General features: G+C 43.1%; 1 protein-coding gene across 1 annotated transcript in view; it reads right to left on the bottom strand.

Annotated features, from left to right (window-relative positions):
• Nucleotides 1-18277, bottom strand: part of cpamd8 (C3 and PZP like alpha-2-macroglobulin domain containing 8) — a 39086-nt gene that overhangs the window by 4751 nt on the left and 16058 nt on the right. Inside the window, exons 24-41 of the mRNA XM_041041105.1 lie at nucleotides 17977-18275; nucleotides 17099-17167; nucleotides 16855-17011; nucleotides 16489-16665; nucleotides 14577-14658; nucleotides 10868-11024; nucleotides 10357-10431; nucleotides 8344-8509; nucleotides 7661-7747; nucleotides 7411-7547; nucleotides 7160-7315; nucleotides 6430-6492; nucleotides 4289-4557; nucleotides 4106-4193; nucleotides 1496-1570; nucleotides 1156-1261; nucleotides 846-956; nucleotides 545-757 (exon numbers count right to left, since the gene is read on the bottom strand). Coding sequence (XP_040897039.1) covers nucleotides 545-757; nucleotides 846-956; nucleotides 1156-1261; nucleotides 1496-1570; nucleotides 4106-4193; nucleotides 4289-4557; nucleotides 6430-6492; nucleotides 7160-7315; nucleotides 7411-7547; nucleotides 7661-7747; nucleotides 8344-8509; nucleotides 10357-10431; nucleotides 10868-11024; nucleotides 14577-14658; nucleotides 16489-16665; nucleotides 16855-17011; nucleotides 17099-17167; nucleotides 17977-18275 — 2487 coding nt within the window. The remainder of the gene's footprint in view (nucleotides 1-544; nucleotides 758-845; nucleotides 957-1155; nucleotides 1262-1495; nucleotides 1571-4105; nucleotides 4194-4288; nucleotides 4558-6429; nucleotides 6493-7159; nucleotides 7316-7410; nucleotides 7548-7660; nucleotides 7748-8343; nucleotides 8510-10356; nucleotides 10432-10867; nucleotides 11025-14576; nucleotides 14659-16488; nucleotides 16666-16854; nucleotides 17012-17098; nucleotides 17168-17976; nucleotides 18276-18277) is intronic.

Genomic DNA, 18277 nt, shown 5'->3' with positions numbered 1-18277 from the left:
CACCTACTATTTATGTTCTATAAATAAACACTATACAGTAGATACTAGTTTGAATACAGTGACTAGCCTAAACTAAATTTCACAGCTCATGTTAGCTCATTTCTTGTTTTCGTTGTTTTTTTTTTTTTGCCCTAACCAATCAGTAGTGTGTGACATGCCCATCCTGCCAGTGTTGGTTGATCTGGAAGCTGCCATATTGCTTTAATTTTTTCACATTGATCAAAGGAATATGTTAATTAAGAGATGTTATTTCTGTACCTTGATTTGTGACAACTTGTACTTCTGTGTCAAACTTCTGTGTCAGTTTTTCTGGCATTGCTTTTCAGTAATACAGCTGGATAGTGAAATAGGTAAGAAAAACACATCCACCTTTCTAGTCCTGCCAACTAATCTCTGATAGGTCGACTGTTTCTCCAACCAGTAGACATATATTTAAATCTTTGAACAAATCTGAGATGTGGCTGGAGATACAGATGTCTAGAACCAGGCTGTAGTAGTGCAAGTCCCGCTGATGTCAGGTGTTGTGCGACGAGAGAGCTCTTACTGTGAGGACACTGGGACAGTGGAACCTGCTTTATGCGTGTCCCATTTCGACAAGCAAACACCTCCATCTGACACTGGTTCTGGTAGAGCTGCCCATCTGACCCACAAACCGGCTCCCCATCATAACCGCAGTCCCTGTAGCAAGTGCAACGCTCAAACTGCTCCTCCTCCAGACAGCCAAACACATTGTTGCACTGGTTTGCCTGCACAAAACCTGCGCCAAAAAAAAAGACAAAAATAAATTAAGAGACTGAGGGAAATGGGGTATCTGTGTATCATTAAGGATGTAGGATAAATCTCACCTATCCACTGATTGGTTGAACTCTCCACCTCATTGCAAGTGGGTCCATCACACAGCTCCCGTGCTAGCGGACTGCTCTCGCTAACGTTGTAGAACCGGGTGGCCTCGAAGGCTGCAAAACAAGCAGAGACCCACACCGGCACGTTCACACATCCACACACACAAAACAATGATGACGCTCACCATAACTAGGTCATAAACTTAAAAAAAAAAAAATTCCACAAAAAAAGCCACTGCATAAATCATGGTGAGTTAGATGTTTTTCCTGCTCTGTAACTCTTTAAAGAGCAGTATATTCATCAGAGGCACACCTGGTTCGTAGTAGTCATAGATCTTGACCGGAACAGGCGCTGTCTTGCCCACAATGTATTCCCTGACAGCTTGAAAGGCCACACATGTCATACACTGGCTGGGAATCTAAAAAGGGGTGGCAAATACAGAAAAAAATACTTACAAAAACACCCAGAAACCCATGCAAATGGAGGCAGATGCAAATATGGACATCAAAACACTAACACATGCTCTAAATACTCCCCAACCCTGTGCAAACACTCTTGAGTACTTTTCTTCTCACCCACCATCACTATAGTACACTTTCACGTGTGCACAACCCTGACTCATGCAGCAATGAGGAATCTGGATTAAACTCACCTCATCGAAGTAGAACAACACTTTTCTCCCATTCAGCTCATATCTCTTCAGACCCACTCTCTTATCCATCAGCAGCTGTTGAGGAAGACATATATTGTCTTTGAGTGTGTGCGTGCGTCATTCGTTTCCTTGGTGAAGCCTTATGGTGGGAAATACTTTTTGAAATACTTATGAGATCCTTCACAACAGTCTCTGACATTACCTTGTGAAAATCTAGAGTTGGAAAACAGTTTCAACAAAAACAGAACATTCATGAAGTTAGGACTTATTGCAGGACTATTAAGCTACATTAGTTTAACCTGCCAACTGAGCGTCCGTAGTAGCCATGCACATGGACATGAACACTAATCAGCACCACAGCAGACTGGACAGCTCCGCCTCATGCAAATCAGGGTTTACTATTTACAGAGGATTAAATATAATGTGCTAAACATATAACCAAAACCCTGGGTTGACTAACAAAGCCCTGGGTCAATATGTCCAAAAGGTCCGAAAAGCCATTTGGACAGGTTGCCACTAAGGAGCATCCCATTTTGCAAAATCCTCATCCTCAGCTGTCATAAATGCTTGCCCTTTGTCTACATGTACAGTTAATTGTTATTGACTGAATTGTATTTAAACACACTATGCTGCACAGTGCCCTCACCACCCTGTCTTTCTGTTTGAACGTGTTCTGTGAACCACAACTGGAACGCAAAGAATATACAATCTACCACGACATGATGACCGAGATGAAAAATATACAAGTCACCAATCATTGGTCTGGCTGGGCTTATATTAGTTAAAATCAACATGGGATTATAACTTTCCTCTGCGATCGCCTAATCAGAGTTTTATACTAAGTGAGTTTCTGGTGTTTCGCGAACCTTGTGCACAAACGTATGGTTGGGTTAGACAGGCATGGCCATTTCTAATAAATACGAGTGTATGAATGAGTAATGAGGAAGCTGTTTACTGCAATTTTCAGTGTGTGCATAGAGAGCCAGCAGAGTTAATTCCCCCCACAGGGGGATTTTTCATTCTGTCAAAGGTGGCAGCCTTTGGACAGCAGGGGTTTATGAGGTGCTCAGCCTGAGCTGGCGCCACCGAGACACACACACACGTACACACTCTCTCTCTCAAACACACACACTACACAATTGGTCTCTGTTTACGAAAGCATTGTTTGTCTATCTAGCAACGAAGAATTGCCAATGAACTCCCATAGCTCAAATGTTATACTCACAGTGTGTTCTGGGCCGTTAAACAAAGCTCATTATATTGGGTGATAAGAAACCATGGCTATGGTAGCTCCCAGTCAGTCACCGGACTAATCATTCATGACTGCAGCATCCATGAAAGCAACTAGACATGACTGTAGAAGCCAAGCTTGCCACCATAAATTGAGGAATGCAAGTGGCGGTCGAGCAGGCAGCAGTAAAACTCCAAGGGAGGCCAGCAGGGGTGTAAACTGAGCTTGTTAGCCACTACAACTCAGGTCAGCCTCAACTGACATGCTCTCAGCAGTGTATGTGTGTGTGTGTAGGTGTGCGAGTGTTTAACATCTCCCCAGGTAGCCAGAGAGGTGGCTCCTTTGGAGGTGGAAGCCTGTCGACTAAGACCCTATAACTGTCTAGTAATGAGGGACAAGCCTCTGATGGGTGGCTAGGGAGCTGACCTGGATCCAGCCCTTTAATTTACTTTCACTTTCTCTCATTCTCCAAGAGCGTAGCCATTTCTAAATTCACCCATATATCCTACCAATGTTACTCCTTGACTTTCCTTTCTGTGTATACAGTATATCTATCTCTTTCCTCTGCCTTCTGTAAACTATACAAGTGCTCTCTAAGTCTGTGCCCCATGAGACCCAGTGGCATGAGTGTGTATTTGGTCTCGTAGGCCCAGAGAGGCCAGATGGCCGCTGACCCTGAGACATTGTAACTCCACAGGGCCTGAGCTGGCTGGTCTTTCTCTCATCATACCTAAAAAAAAACACCATAAAAAAGCGCCCTCATCTTAATGACCACTCTCGTGACTGCGACGGTTTCTAACACACGTACACACATAGAGTGCAGACCTTCAATACCTTCAAATACTTTCACTTTGCTTGTGTAAAAAACACACAGTACTTAGAGGACCTGTTCCCATTTCAAGGCTTCAGGAGCTGTTCCGAACAACGACATTAAACAACAATGAAGGGAATGTCGGGTAAACACTTGACTCCTTCCTGCTCTGACAGATATTTACACCAAAACACCTTCCACTGCACCACAGGAATAATGCCCATATCCAAAGTATGCGTGTGTTTGTTTAAGGAGGCATCCCGTGTGGGTGTGAACATGTACACGTGAGTCTGAGGTTTCCAAAGGAAACAGAAGGAGTCTGAAATTCCATGACATACTGCTTTTCATCAAATGGCCTCCAGATGTGGATGCATCTGCCTTTCTTTCTACCTGTTTTTCAGTTTGGCCACTTACCTGACTACTTGCACTGCGTGTCTAGCAATCTCTGAGCCAGTGTGACCAACAACAACAGCCAGTGGGTGTCTGTGGAACTGTGTATATTCATGATGATGTGCAGTCTCTTAACCTCTGGCAAAATGTGTGCTTGCGTGTTTATGTGATTACCTACCCTCTCTAGACTTTCGACATCTGCTCGGAAACCAGAAATCATGGGAACTTCTATGACGGCCATGTTGGACGAGCCTGAATGGAGCCACCTAGGCAGAAAGTTGGAGTCAGGATGAAGGTGTTGTGAGCAGCCGAGCTATGTATACAGGCCCACTTCTTTATTTGTACACAGAGTGCGTTCTACCTGGCACAAACTTCCAGTGAGATGTGGAAATCCATTTTGTCCTGGTGGGCTGCTGGGTCATCATCATCGATGGGTGCCCGGCGCTTCCGGTTGAGCTCAGAGCGGTTGTCAGCACGGCTCCGGGGGCGAGAGGAAGAATGACGGGAAGATGAGGAGGAGGAGGAGGAGGGAGGCTGCAGGTGCCGCTCCTGAAGAGGTTCTTTCAGGTCCACTTTGAGCTGGAAGGCTGGCTTGGATACTGGGTCAGGTACGTTGTAAGACACATCAATCTACACACACACAGAGAGCAGCAGGACTATAGTATTTAAGAATGTTATCCACAAAATAGAAAAATTAAATGCTCAAACTGAGCAGCCTGACTACTGGTACATCGAAAGAAAGAAAAAACAAATGACAAGGCTTTTGTACTCATGGTATGCAGTTATGAAATCTGACTTTAATCAACACTCACTTTGATAGGACTGTCCTATGCCTACGTTTACTCTCACTGTATTGGTTGTTTTGTGGTTTGGAATCCATGTATGGCAAAATTCTTTTAGCCATGCTAGTGGCATGGCTCTGGGGATGGCACAGTCGCTCTGTCTGATGGTCTGTTGGTCCAAATGGAAACACTGCAACAACTATTTGATGAATTGCCATGAAATTTTGTACAGACATTCATGGTCCCCAGTCTACTGACTCTGCTGATTCCCCGACTTTTTTGTCTAGCACCACCAGCAGGTTGACATTTTTGGTTTTTAATGAAATATCTCAACAACTATTGGATGGGTTGCCTTGAAATTTAGTTCAGACATTCGTGGTTCCCAGAAGATGAATCCTGCTGACTTTGGTGGCTGACTTCTCCTCTAATGTCCGTATTTGTGAAACCACAAATTGAAATGAAAAGCCATAAAATTTGGAACAAAATTCAGTGCACATTTCCCCTTGTTTTAGCACATTAGGTCTTGAACTGAATCGATGGCTTGCCACCATGTTTACTATCAAAGCAGGTCTTCATTTGTTTGCCAAACATTTGGTATGTGTTTGAGGAAACTATTTTGTAAAAAGAAAAAAAATGTATGAAGAAACAAAATTAATTAAATAACTTTTTGACAGCTACATGAAAGACACAAGTTTTGGCAACAAACTACTCAGAGTTCAAATATTTAAGACCTCCGGCCTTGAAGAGACTAGAAAAGCAGGAAAAAAAAGACTTAGGCAGCACTTTAAAGCATAACCACAAACCATACTCACTGGACACAAGACATGCATTCAGCAGACTACTATTTCAGCCTGAGGACAACTCACTGCATTGACGCTCGTTTTAATTTTACAGAAGATTAGTATTGCCAGAGCTGTACAAATTCTGAATAAATCATCCAGTGTGATTTGAGACCTTTTCAAAGCTACTAAATAATAATCCTGAGGCACAGGACGTATATTCATCACATACAGTATATCTACAAACACATACACAGGCAGGTCTCTTTGATAGCTCTGCTCTTGTATTTCATTAAAGCCCAGGTGCTGCTGGCCTGAGGGGCTGTCAGAGAGGTGTGGTGACGCATGAAGAGGTGCGGATGGAGAGAAAGTAGCACGGTAGAGGGGTGTGAAGAAAGAAATTGTGTGTTTGTGTGTGAGAAACTTGCTGTTGAGAACGAGTTGGAAGACGTTAGAACACAACATCCGCTGCTCTATCCGGCTCTGCCTCAGTGAAATCAAGTTGTATCTCACATACAGGTTTCTAAAAACATTCACTTTTGATCCTGCATGCTTTTAATTTACGCCTTGTTTGGTTTTAAAGCAGACAAATGTGTAAACATTGGTGATAAGAAGAGAGGATAGAATATCATCCAACAAAGAGGAAAAATGACTCCTCATGTTTATAAAAAAGGGGATTTTGTTTGTGTGTGACAAGGTAAAAGTAAACAGCATCCTATCCGGGGGACCACAACAGGAATCAACATGAATGATCAACACATTCCAAAACAACTGGCTAAACTCTACCAGATTACTCCAATTTACAGGGAGGAATTCGGGCATTATTGGGCCATGGTCCAATAATTCTTGCTGTGAGCCCGGGCAGTAAGTGTAGCATTACAGTTCCTTTTTGGGCAATGTTCAAATGTTTGTGTAGGCTTGTGTATGTAGTACTACAATACCTGCATGAGACAGCAGCCTTCTCCTTTAGCACTCACAAAAAGGCCTGTGGGGATACTGGGGATCTGAGAAAAAGAGAGACAGAAGAAAGAGAAGAAACAAAGAGAGTCAGAGGGGGCAAGGAGAGGTGAGTGAGTCATTTATCAAGTGAATGAATGCTGTAGGCTGCTGAACTGCCACTAGTGGTTCCCTGGCTACTAACCAGCAGGGCTTAATTGCCCCCAATTAAGCTGACACCACTAATCACAGCGGAGGAACATGCCCGGCAGAGAGAGCGCACTGCACTCTCACCTGAACCACTCTAGCTTACACACACAGCAGCACCGACCTAGCGCCACTGTGCCCTGGCCAAAGGTAGTTCGTGCCCACACTGTCAAGTTTGCAATGTGTGGGCAAACAGACCAATAAAACACAGCTATTAAATCAACAGACCAACTAGGTTCTTTTGGGAAATCCAGCCTGGTTTGGTTTGGCAGCGTGAAGCCGTTCTGGCTACTAAACAGCCGGACATGGAAACACAGAGACTAATGTTCATTGCCAGAGAGTGGCTCTGGTACATAGCTGTTCATCAATCACTGTAATCAAGAGGGAGAAGTTTCTAAATTGCCTTAAAGTGCAGGGGTCTCAGCTAAGTGAAATGTCCCCTCTGAAGCACCGGCAATCATTAGCAGAATTTACAATTAATGTTAATAAAGTGCTGAGGAGCAGACTCAGACTCGTGGATGTGATTACCTTGGCACTCTGAAGGAGTTTCTTGTTGTCCCTGTTGAGTTCAAAGGTCTCCTGGAAGTCCAGGTTGGTGGAGGCCAGTGAGATGGTGAGGTTGACCCCTCCCACGAAGGACAGGATGGCGTACTCTGACAGAGCCTGCAGAGCCACACACGTGTCCTGGTACAGGGGGTTTTAAGAAAAGTTAACTTTACATTGATGCTGCCTTGAGCGTTTAATCCAAAGGAGAGGAGAAGCCAGAGAAACAGGGCTACCTGTGTAGAGGAGAAGCCACCTAAGGCATTCCTTTGCTGGGAGAGCCATTTGACCACAGGTAAGGCAGAAGCCACATCCCCCAGGAGGGTGTAGGTCAAAAGACCGTAGGCTGTCATCTCCACCTCTGCCGACACCACTGGGATTAAAAAAAAAACACAAAAAAACAGAACTGATTATGAAGCTTCTTATTTGTACTCTGCATTTTTATTTTGGGGGAATTAAAATAACATTAATGGATGTACAGTATACCTGACTGAGAGAGGCCATCACTGAAGCCCATGAAAGTGTCCTCATCTGTCACAGTGCTGCCGGTCAGACTCCAATGGGTGAGTCCATCTAAAGAGAGGAACAAAGTGAGATAAAGACAAAGAGGGTGCAAGAGGAACATCCTGTATCATATGACTCATTGTATCATTATCCTAATTGTCTGAATCTTTCAGCAACTATGCAACCAAGCCCTGTGCCTTCATTGTACTTGGCAAATAAAAATTAGTGAGATCAAGTAAGAATATTTTTGTGTTCCCCTCAGCTGCATCAAATCTGCAAAAGCTTGCAGAAAGATTCAGTGAAGAGGAAGAGAAGGAAACGGCCAAAGGAAACCAACAGTGAGATAAGGAAACGAAAGGGAGGAGTGGATCGAACTACTGCTGGGAACTACAGCAGCTACTTTCACAACTGTTGCTGCCCTATAGCTTCTGTCTGACTGCCTTTCTAACTGTGAGCAGCCTTAGCGCAGGAGACTCTTTTGTACTATTGCAAAGACCCGATCAAGGAAACGAGCCGTATATTTCTACACTGAATCACTCCTGTGATTTTTTTATGAATGAATGAATCACCTGTTCATACATCTGTTGTCCAGTACTTGGCTTCAAATGAATGAGCCACCAGTGACTTGCTAATCAGGTTGCTCACAGTGATGAGTGTGGCAGTACCTTGAGTGATGGCCATGTGGTTGAGGCGGCGCAAGGCCAGCGGGGCGTAAGGGCTGCGTAGCAGAGCCAAGGCGTATGCAGACAGGGCCGTGGTGTAAGGGTCATCAGCAGAGTAGGTGTTGCTCTCCAGGAAATTCTTGGCTTTGGCCACTGCCACCTTCTCTTCCTGGATCAGACGGGATAACACGTGAGACAAACACAGATGAACATGTGTTAGTGGTAATGATCAACATGACTATGAGACGTGCCACAGATGGACTTTGTAAAACATCATTTTCTGTTTTGGTAGTGTTGTACCAAATAAGAGATAAACATTTCTGGGAAACTCACATTTTCTGAATAGTCATATTAGTGGCACATTTGCACGTCTGGAAACTCATATATAGCTAGAGTTGCACACATTCACATTGTTTAAATATGAAATTGAAGAGCTTTTTTAGAGCATATGTTTTTAAATAACATATCATTACAAATAAAACCATACAGACAGCTTATAATTTTTAATTCCTTGGCTTTGCCCGATTTACATTCTGCATGCTGCATAGTTCTAATAGAGTTCAGGGGAATGTTTTACTGGGAAAAACACAAAATGAGGAATATTTTAAAATGTCAGAACACAGACTAAAATTGCTTTGTTGTGTTTGAGTGTGATGTTGATAGAAGCTGCTCTGCAATGGAAGACACAGCTGAACTAAAGCAGTGACTCTCAGCTGATAAAACTGAAAACTGTGAATGGTGGTGTGTTGGCTCCATGGATGGTTTACAAAACATTGTATTCTGTCTTATCTGCTGCAACAATCTAATTTCTCCACTGCAATCATCATCTTACATGACACGACCTTAGGCATACCTTTTCCAAACACAAACATTATCATCATCATCTCTGTTAGTGTTCAGCTGTTTAGAGGCTGCCCTGTCTTAACTCACAACCCTCTCTTCTGCTCAGATACAGTTATTGAATAAACATCCATTTTGGTCATTAGAAAGCTGAGAGTTTACTTTCATCTCATGCAGATGTGACCTTCCCTCTCATCCATGAGATGATAGGCCTCCAGAGCCACTCACTATAATTGCAGCAGTCATCTTTTAATTAAGTGAAATTGAAAGGGCGGTGAAGGTTCTGCTTTGATGTGATGGATACCTTCACTGTTTTTATCAGTTGTAAAAGGACAGCTCCTCAGAAGAAGCCCTTTGGGATAGATAGCAGAGGAAACGAGGAGAGACAGATGGATGGAGAGGAGCCAGGGAGAGGAAATGCTAAATAAAAAGTCAACTATGTGGACAAATGGAAAGACAAAAACAATCAGATGTTTAGCGGCTTTTATGTCACAGGAATTTCCAACACAAGCTGAGGACAATCTCAGGAGACTTTTATTGTAACTCTTCCCTTTCCAGTGTCTTTCAGCGACTGAGCAACACACATGGTGAAGTTGTTAAATTATTAATGATGGTTATTGGTAAGATAGCAAAGGAAAATGAAGTCAAAAAAAGAGAGAGCAGTAGAGCAACAATTGAAGCAGCAGGAAGGATAAAGAGAGGAATGTAACCTAGGGTGTCTTTCATGGCACTCAATTGTCTCTACACGTCAGCCTAAATCTTTTAATGTAGTCCAAAACGTGATTAGATATTAGATTAACAGCACTGGGGCATAACAAATATGAGTAGGCTGACTGCCAGCACATCCATCTTCACAACTATCAGGAATGCAGCGATACGTCCACACATGACCCAGGCTGGTAGGATGGGCTACAGGAGTATGTGCTTTAAGTGGGGACAGGTAGTTCACTGTGTGTTTCTCTTGATGATTAAAAGGCACTGAAATCATAGCTCAGATTTTACAGCAACAGCATCCAGTGTGGCAAAGTGGAACATGTTAATTAGTTTTTTATTTAGTGGGCTTCAGTACCGCCAAATTAAACACTACTTGGTCCGTCGAAAACCTCTACTCTGAGGAGTGACTGTGGTGTGAGAGGCACAGACTGCAGTGACATACTATTCTGTGTGATGGCTTACCTCTGTGGTTATCCCTGTCTCCAAGAGAGCTGCTACCACATAAGCTGTAAGTGAGATCTTCCCATGGATCCCGCCCTGTGGACAAACGCATACATTGGCCTTCAGTTACTTTCAAGCTGTAGAGATCTCCATCTCGTCATATTCTCAGAGGTCAGAAGAATTTTTCATACAAAAATTAATCTCAATAAATAGGAATGTCAGGAATGTCGGCCTCTGGAAAAGGTATCTTAGTAAACAAACAACTCGGCCTTCACTTGTACCCGAGTGTAAATATTTGGTTAGCTGGACGGTGCAAAGTTAGCTTTCACTTGACACACAAACACACTAAAAACATAATTATACAGAGGGACGTAGATTCATACAATTAGTTTAAAGGATTGTAGGAAAGTGATCCTAATGCTCCAGTCCTGCATGTGATTTCACAGTCTCAGGGTAGAAGAACCAATCCCACCCCTTTATCAAGACTTTCTGTTTTTAACCCCATCCAACATCCAACTAGACACTGGCTTACCTGCAGGTCTTTGTTGAGGATGCGTCCCATGGCAGGGAAGGAGCCATCGTCCCGCTGATGTTTGATGAGCCAGGACTTGGCTGCACGAAGCTCCTCAGGGTCAATGAAGATGAAACCCCGAGACTGAGCAAAGGACTTGAGCACAAACGCTGTCAACCTAGAGGAAGGTGATATGGAGGTGGAGGGGTGCGACAGATAAAGATGGTAGAGGGTAAAGGAAAGGGGAAAGAGATAAGAGAGGAGAGGTAATCAAGAGATTCCTTAAAAACATGTGCCGGCACATCCTGTAAAAATACTTAACTATCAAGAGTTTGAAAGCAATCGCTTTTTTCAACCGGCCACACTCTTTCAATCTGTCAACAGGGTGATGGCGAAGAGTGTAGATGGAGGGATGTTTTTGTCAAGAGGACTAGTATGTATAGACGGATCTGATGAAATGGAAAAAAAGAAAGGAAGTGAGGAGGGGAGAAGATGGGTGCGGCAGGGTTTGATCACCGCTACAGGATGCGACAGCTGTGCTCTTGAGAATGTGAAATCACATGCAGGCCAATCAAGTATGTTTCTGCATGTGAGTCGGAGATTCCCCAAAAGCATTCCCGCAACTTATACAAACATGGATCCCAGGGACGAAGGTTGTGAACCTGGCTGGCCTGGGAGTGCAACTGAAACTTTATGAGCCGTGGTTTTAGTGGGCCACAGCGTAGAAGGACCAGGGGAATCACGGAGAAAGGCCAAGGTCAGCCCTAGGGGACACGGCTGAGCTAATAAACACACACTCATCCATAAACAACAGACCTCCCGGTAGTGGTCGCAAGCTGCAGTCTTTGAACAACAACTCCTCAGTGACAGCAAGACATTCCATTACAGCACCCCTGACCACAACTGACTTATAGGATGAAGCAAGCTGCTTGCCATAAAAAGAAAGAAACGCAAGATGGAAATGAAGAAATAAACAAACAGGTCATGCTCTGGTTTCTCAATGCAGCTCGTAAGTGAGAGCAAGCATCCAAGCGAGAGCACCAGGGGAGATGAGTAGGAAAAAAAGAACTTTGCTCTCATAAAGCAAAACATTAAATCTTCCGTAGCTGAAACCTGGATGTTATTTCTCCCCGGAGACAAAACTAGGGATGAAGCCACAAGCCTGGTGGAATTTTTATAATGTTAAGTAATATCGTGTCACAGTCTTTAAATGTCAGGCCCCGGGGAAAGGTATTGGAAAGTGTAAATATGATTTAGTTTGGGGCAGGAAGGAAGCACTAGAGAGGTTCACTTCCACCATTCGGCCCTTGGCTGAGGTGACCACCTTCCAATTCCCCCCTTCCTCCCCTCCATTTTTCTTTCTCCTGTTTTCCTACTTCTCACTCCCAGATCTCTTCTCTGAGCTACCCTTATCCATCTCCGTACTTCAAAGGGTAGATCTGAAGTATTTTTTAAAAGACAATACATGGGTGTGCTCCCTGATAAAGCCTAGGTTGATAAGCTTAAAGGGGAATGTTATGAGCTGGACTTGGAGAAAGTGTTCCTGACTCCTGTTTAAGTGGGTTTTTTTGTTTTGTTTTTTCTTGCATTCAACTATTGAGATTTTGCTGGTGTGTTGTTTCAGAAAGCACCCTGGAACTAGAGTAAACAAAATACTAATATACAATGTTTGCATGCATCTGCTTGTGGCTGATCATTTCTCTATTACCTTTTGGTGGACATGTCTATATTTTCAGCTCTTAGGATTTGCTTTGCAGGCTGTCTGTGGATGACAGCTTCGTGAAAGCCTACATGACTTCATATTAAGTGAACATACAGACCATCGAGTGATTTCGTTTTACAAATACACACCTCTAGTACAACTCTGTATCCAAGCAATAGCAAAAGAAAGAAAGAAGGGCCGGCTTGCCAGTTTGGCAGAGAAGTGGAAATGGATATTAGGTTAATGCAGCAGCAGATATCAGTTTTTTCAATCTCTGGTATTCAGCCCCCCAACCCTGCTAACGCTGTCGGAGAAGTCTCTGGGCAGACACACAAATGCCATGCCAGCCTCAACATGTAGAGCCAAGGACTGAGACTGTCAGAGAATGTGAAAAATATACTGCCCCACTCTTAAAGATAATTATATAAGGAGGGAGCAAACTTTTGACAAGTTTGTTAAAAGCATTTTTTTTAGTTTAGCTCAGTTAGCTAATATGGAAGAACATAAGAAAACTCAAGGGCTTCCTTTATGGTCTTGTAGTCATGTTGTTTGTGTGTAAAAAAACAAAAAAAACAAAACAAAACCTCATCAGTTCCACTGAGGATAGTAGTGAAAAAAAAAAAAGAAAAGAAAGACTATAAAATTTAAATAGTGAATCTATATTCAGGTTTGGAATTAAGGGTAAGGCTGAAAAAGGTTGATGCAGAAACTCACACCCAACTAGAATATTCCCTTAAGTCCATATTTCTATATTTGCGAAACAGCAGGCAGTTTTTTATTCAACCCAACATAAAAAAGAGCGAGGGGTTAAATACATACTCTATAACATCCATCATTGCCCATCAGTGTCTCCCCGCTTCTGAATAATATTAAGTCAGTGAACTTTTAGTCCACTCGGTGCAGTGTTAACAGCCTTTGCAGCAGAGATGGCCAGTGTTACCTACCAAACCACTCCTGCCAGCCCTTGTCATTCTTTTAAACAGAACTTGTCAATTTCCACTCTGATACATTTTTACAAGCTGGAATACATTAACACTGCATTACGGGTGCTTTTAAGCAGGCAGTAAATGCACTGCTCTACTTGTGAACTCTGGAACCAAAACAAAAGCTGGGCTTGTTCTGGATGCAAACGTGTTGTTGATGGATTCATAAAGTGTCTGATGCAGGTTTACAGAAGGTTCACCATCTGTGTTGTGCCCACAACCACACTTATTGCCCTGGGTGCCAAGGAAAACTCCAAAGTGCTGCTTGTTACATCCTCATATCCTCTCACAGTCATCAGGGGAAGAGTTCAAGGTTTCCATGGCAGTTTAATGTTACCAATTACACCGAGGTAGTGAGTCATTAAGAGGCATGCACCGCTTCTATTTTCTAGGCCATGTCAAAAAAAAAAAAAAAACAACGTAGAGAGCCATTTGGGGAAGTGGCTCCAGACAACTTATAACAGTGTCTCCAATAGTGGCATTAAGAGCTTGTCTGCAGGGCCAAAGCAGCATGGGTCCACTCAGTGCGACGGATATGAACCCTGATTAACTGCAAATAAATCTTGACAGCTTTGCCTACCTCAGGGATCCAATTATGTAGTTTGTTTATGATTCTCTGTCGTTTATGTAACCTGCTGTTTCACAGTGTTAGCTCTATTAAATATCATAATACCCACCTCAGCTCATAAATCAACCAGAGGTATGCAGATTGTGCGTGGGCCTCAAAATGCAAGCAGTGGAGCTCCCCATTGAGAGCATTGATTTCACTTTTTATAAATATTATGAGATGGTTCTGTCTGCCTACCTACCCCCAGGGAGTGTAAACATGAAATAAACACTCAGAGGAAAAACTTGCCAGTGATTTAAACACACCAACAGGAATAGATTAATTTGAGCACAGCGTACTGAGATGCTGATAAAAACTTGATTGCTTTGGCCAGTAATCTATGTTCCAGTTAAAGCTGAAGAATGTGGCTACAGCTAAGCGCAGTTTGGCTGGTATGACTTGTGTAAACTTCAGCAGCCTACCCCTACAATGACTTACCACATACTGCCAGAGGAATCCCTCTCTCCGAAGGCACTGTAGGATCCGTCCTGGCGTTTGTAGGTCAGTTGTCTCTGGTAGCCTGGATAAGAATAAAGAATGGGTGAGGTGGTGGGAGAGAACCTTCAACAAATAACAGTTCCTCAAAATCACTGAGGAATCACCAAAATTATTTGCTCTCTTTTTCAGTTTTTACAGAGTCTGAAAAGTCTGTAGGAAATTTCAACTTTTTTCTATTCATCACTGGAGAGAAAAAACTTAAAAAAAAAAAAAAGAATCAAAAATGCATTCCAATGGATTCCTACAGACTGTTCGTAATGGGATAAATGTGCACAAACTACAAGAAAGAAAGACATTTTGAGGGTACACAGAATTGAAAACTAATTGTATTTAATGTTCTATATAAGTATCGGGATTTTAACCAAAGGTTCTTCTTTCATCGTGTGACCTCTGAAGTTCAGTCAGAGGAACTCAGAAGTAACAAGGTGGGACTGAACTCTGGGCAATATTTTACAGGTGGTGCAAAGGCTGGCAAAAACAGCACTTCAACATGTGGTATTGTCCTGACCTTAAAATGCTCTCTGACCATTCATTTCTTCTTTTTTTTTTTTTTTTTTTTTTTTGTTATGCACTGAGCATGAAGTACAAACTTGGGAACAGAGGTTCAATGAGCTGCATGCAAATGATGTGAAGCATAGTGAACTTAACCCAACTCTTGTGTACATGGCCAGCTGCACCTTAATATATGAACGAAAATACCAAGTGTGCTTGGACATGCCCTTGTTGTTGCTGCACACATGATGAAGCAGTTTGCGCTTGTCACAGTGATTATGCAATTATAATAGAGTAACTACGCAAAGGTGTCCAGGTGCTCCACACTGTGATCAAAGAGGGTGATTTCAGCCCTTACCACTAATTTTGATAATAATAAAAAATACAACACAAAACAAAACAAAACACCATCTAGTTAATAAGGAAATAATAGTATGTTTGTTCCTGTACTGTATATAGCTCACTATCTGAATTCCCATCTTAAGGTCAACCTCAATGCCATTTCCAATGTCAGAATGCATTAAAATAACTCATGGACTTTTCCATCTGATCAAGGCAGGTAGAGCTGTAGAAAAAATGTAGGAGGTGGAGAAAAGACTGGTAACTCTGAGTAAATTATCCAAGGTAAACTTCACTCCAAGAGTTTCCAGAAAACCCAACAACAATATACAACTTGCCAGTAATTAGAAAACATTCCTTCCTCTCAGCATGAAACCACTTTGCACACAGCTGGGCTAGGAGGGATTTGACGTGTTGAGATTCACAGCACACTCTGAGAGGTTAACTGATGCTCTTGTTTCCTCTGCTTAAACAGCTGCTAGCTAACTGGAGGTAGGTCAGCAGGGATTTGGGAATGCAGCGCATCTTCAGATAAACATGTCATCCGTTATCTCACCAGTGGACTGTAGAGAAAGACGGATGGAATCTGTGGTACCAAAGGCTCAGTCGGCGACAAATGCTGAGTCGCTGACTCATGCTTGTTCAAAAGAATTCGTCCAAGAAAACAGTTTATATGAAGCAAGAATTATTAGTGCTACCGATACTCAGCTTTTTAAACATTTTGCTGGCGATCACATCCAAACCAATTTACAGCGATCACATCAGGAGAACAAATCACTAAAAGTCAGATTATTAAAATTTCAAGTAATCAATAGTGAAGTGTCCAAATCTCAAACCCATATCTCCCTGACACGTACAAGAGACCTGACAAAGACCTGACACAGGATAAGAGGCGAGGAGAGCAACAGAAAGTTTAGGGAGGTCATCTTTAACCCACTGGGACATGTTTGCATTAAAAGAATGGTCTAAGGGTACAATGTGTTATGAAAACCAAAATGCAGTTAGATTGCAGTTTCTTTACCTTGCAGCAGGTAGTCAGTTGCTTCGTTCTCAACCTCAGAGCTGAGCTGCCTGGTCTTCTGCAGGTACTTGAGCACAAAGACGTTGGGGGCAAAGTGGATCATGTTCTGCTCCCCACATCCAAAGGGCAGCCGCAACAGCTTGTCCAGGTTATTAAGGGTTGGCCCCATGACATCCCCTGATACAGGTGCACAGATACACAATGGCTACTTAGCTACTCATACTGCACAATGTACTGTATTTTTCTTCCATTCAAATGAAACCAATCTACTTAAAACAAAGTTTAATGAATGCTGAAAAAAGTATGACTGAAATAATAAACCAGTCTGTGTTTCTTACACACAGAATAATACAGTAATAATAATACCAATCATAAGTGCAGTGGCCCTCTCAGATCCAGGCACCATGTTGTGAGGGACCCCCAGGGTGAAGGCCTCATTGTGGTTCTCATCAGAGTCTTCCTTCCTCCAGATCTTAAATTCTCCAACTGAGCCCCAGCCTGTTGAGAAGCCAATGTGACGCACCTGGATGGACAAACAAATCATTATTTAAATTATCTTTAAAGAGAAATTACTGCAACTAGTATATAAATGCCATAAAAAAAGTAAAACCTGTCCAGGGAACTGGCCCGCCCAGTGGAGGATCACCGATTCATTGGATGGATGCAAACCATGTCCTACCTGGAGAAAGTAATGCAGACAGTCTAAAGGAGAACACTTCTGGAAAAACACAGATTTATAATTAACAGTCCATTGTATTGTTTTTGTTTGTATTCTTTAGTCATACCACTACTGCTCCCTGTAGGGATCAGAACACAAACAGACAGCAGTCAACAAAAAAGCATTACAAATCAGTGAACCCTCTTTAGAAAGCAACTGGTGCTGTTTTTGGACTCCCTCATACTGAGCACTAATAATGTCCCTCTGCCAAGTGTTAGTGACGCCAGTGTTATTCATTCACCTCCCACACACAAACACAAACATACAAACAGACCCATGTAGAGAGCATTTCCTCGCTGGTACTAGAGTTTAACTTTGTAATCACATTAAACCAAAGACCATGCATGGCCAAGCCCCGCAGCTCATTCATCCTAAAATGCCATTGTCCCCCAAGGAAATAAATGAATCCTATTGGACTGTAATGTGCATTGCTCTTCTGCGGGCTTTTAATTGCTGCCTTTGGTGAATGGTGCAAAGCTAATGCCAGGGTCGGGGAGCGGTATGCCAGCCAGAGAGGGCCATGCGAGCACCAGGCCATGGCTCACCGAGTGTCCTCAGTGACATCAGCCCCGTTAAGTGTGACCTTACCGGAAGGCATGCCAGTAAAAGTGGCGCCAGTCCTCCTAACACACAGACCCCATGGCCTGCTGAGTCTTTTTCACCCTCCTCTTTTTGTTTCAGAGCGTCCACTCATGATTTGAACACAAACCTGTTGCATTTGTTGGCGCAGGGTATTTCAGAGTTCTAAACTTCGCATTTTTCTTCCTTACCTGTACCACGCCTCCCTTCCAACTGATCCAGAAGCTGCGGAACTCGTCCCAGGAGAGGATGCCTGGTGTGGAGGCACTGACCAGGGGCTCGCCCATCTTGCCCAAGGAGATCCAGGAACGAGTGTTTTGCCTTCCCCCAAGCACGATCTCTAGCATCTCTGCGCTGTCATGGGGGCTGGCAGAGAGAGCAAAATGGGCATCGTTGTGGGTCTTCACTGCAACCTGGAACTGGTTCATCCTGGCCGGCTTTTTCACATACTGATACTCATATTTGTTGGGGGTGGAAATGTGGATCCTCTCT

This window comes from Toxotes jaculatrix, chromosome 6, assembly GCF_017976425.1.
Source record: "Toxotes jaculatrix isolate fToxJac2 chromosome 6, fToxJac2.pri, whole genome shotgun sequence".
Classification (NCBI taxonomy): Eukaryota; Metazoa; Chordata; class Actinopteri; family Toxotidae; genus Toxotes; species Toxotes jaculatrix.
Note: the sequence above shows the minus strand (reverse complement) of the source record. Positions and strands in the feature narration are given on the sequence as shown.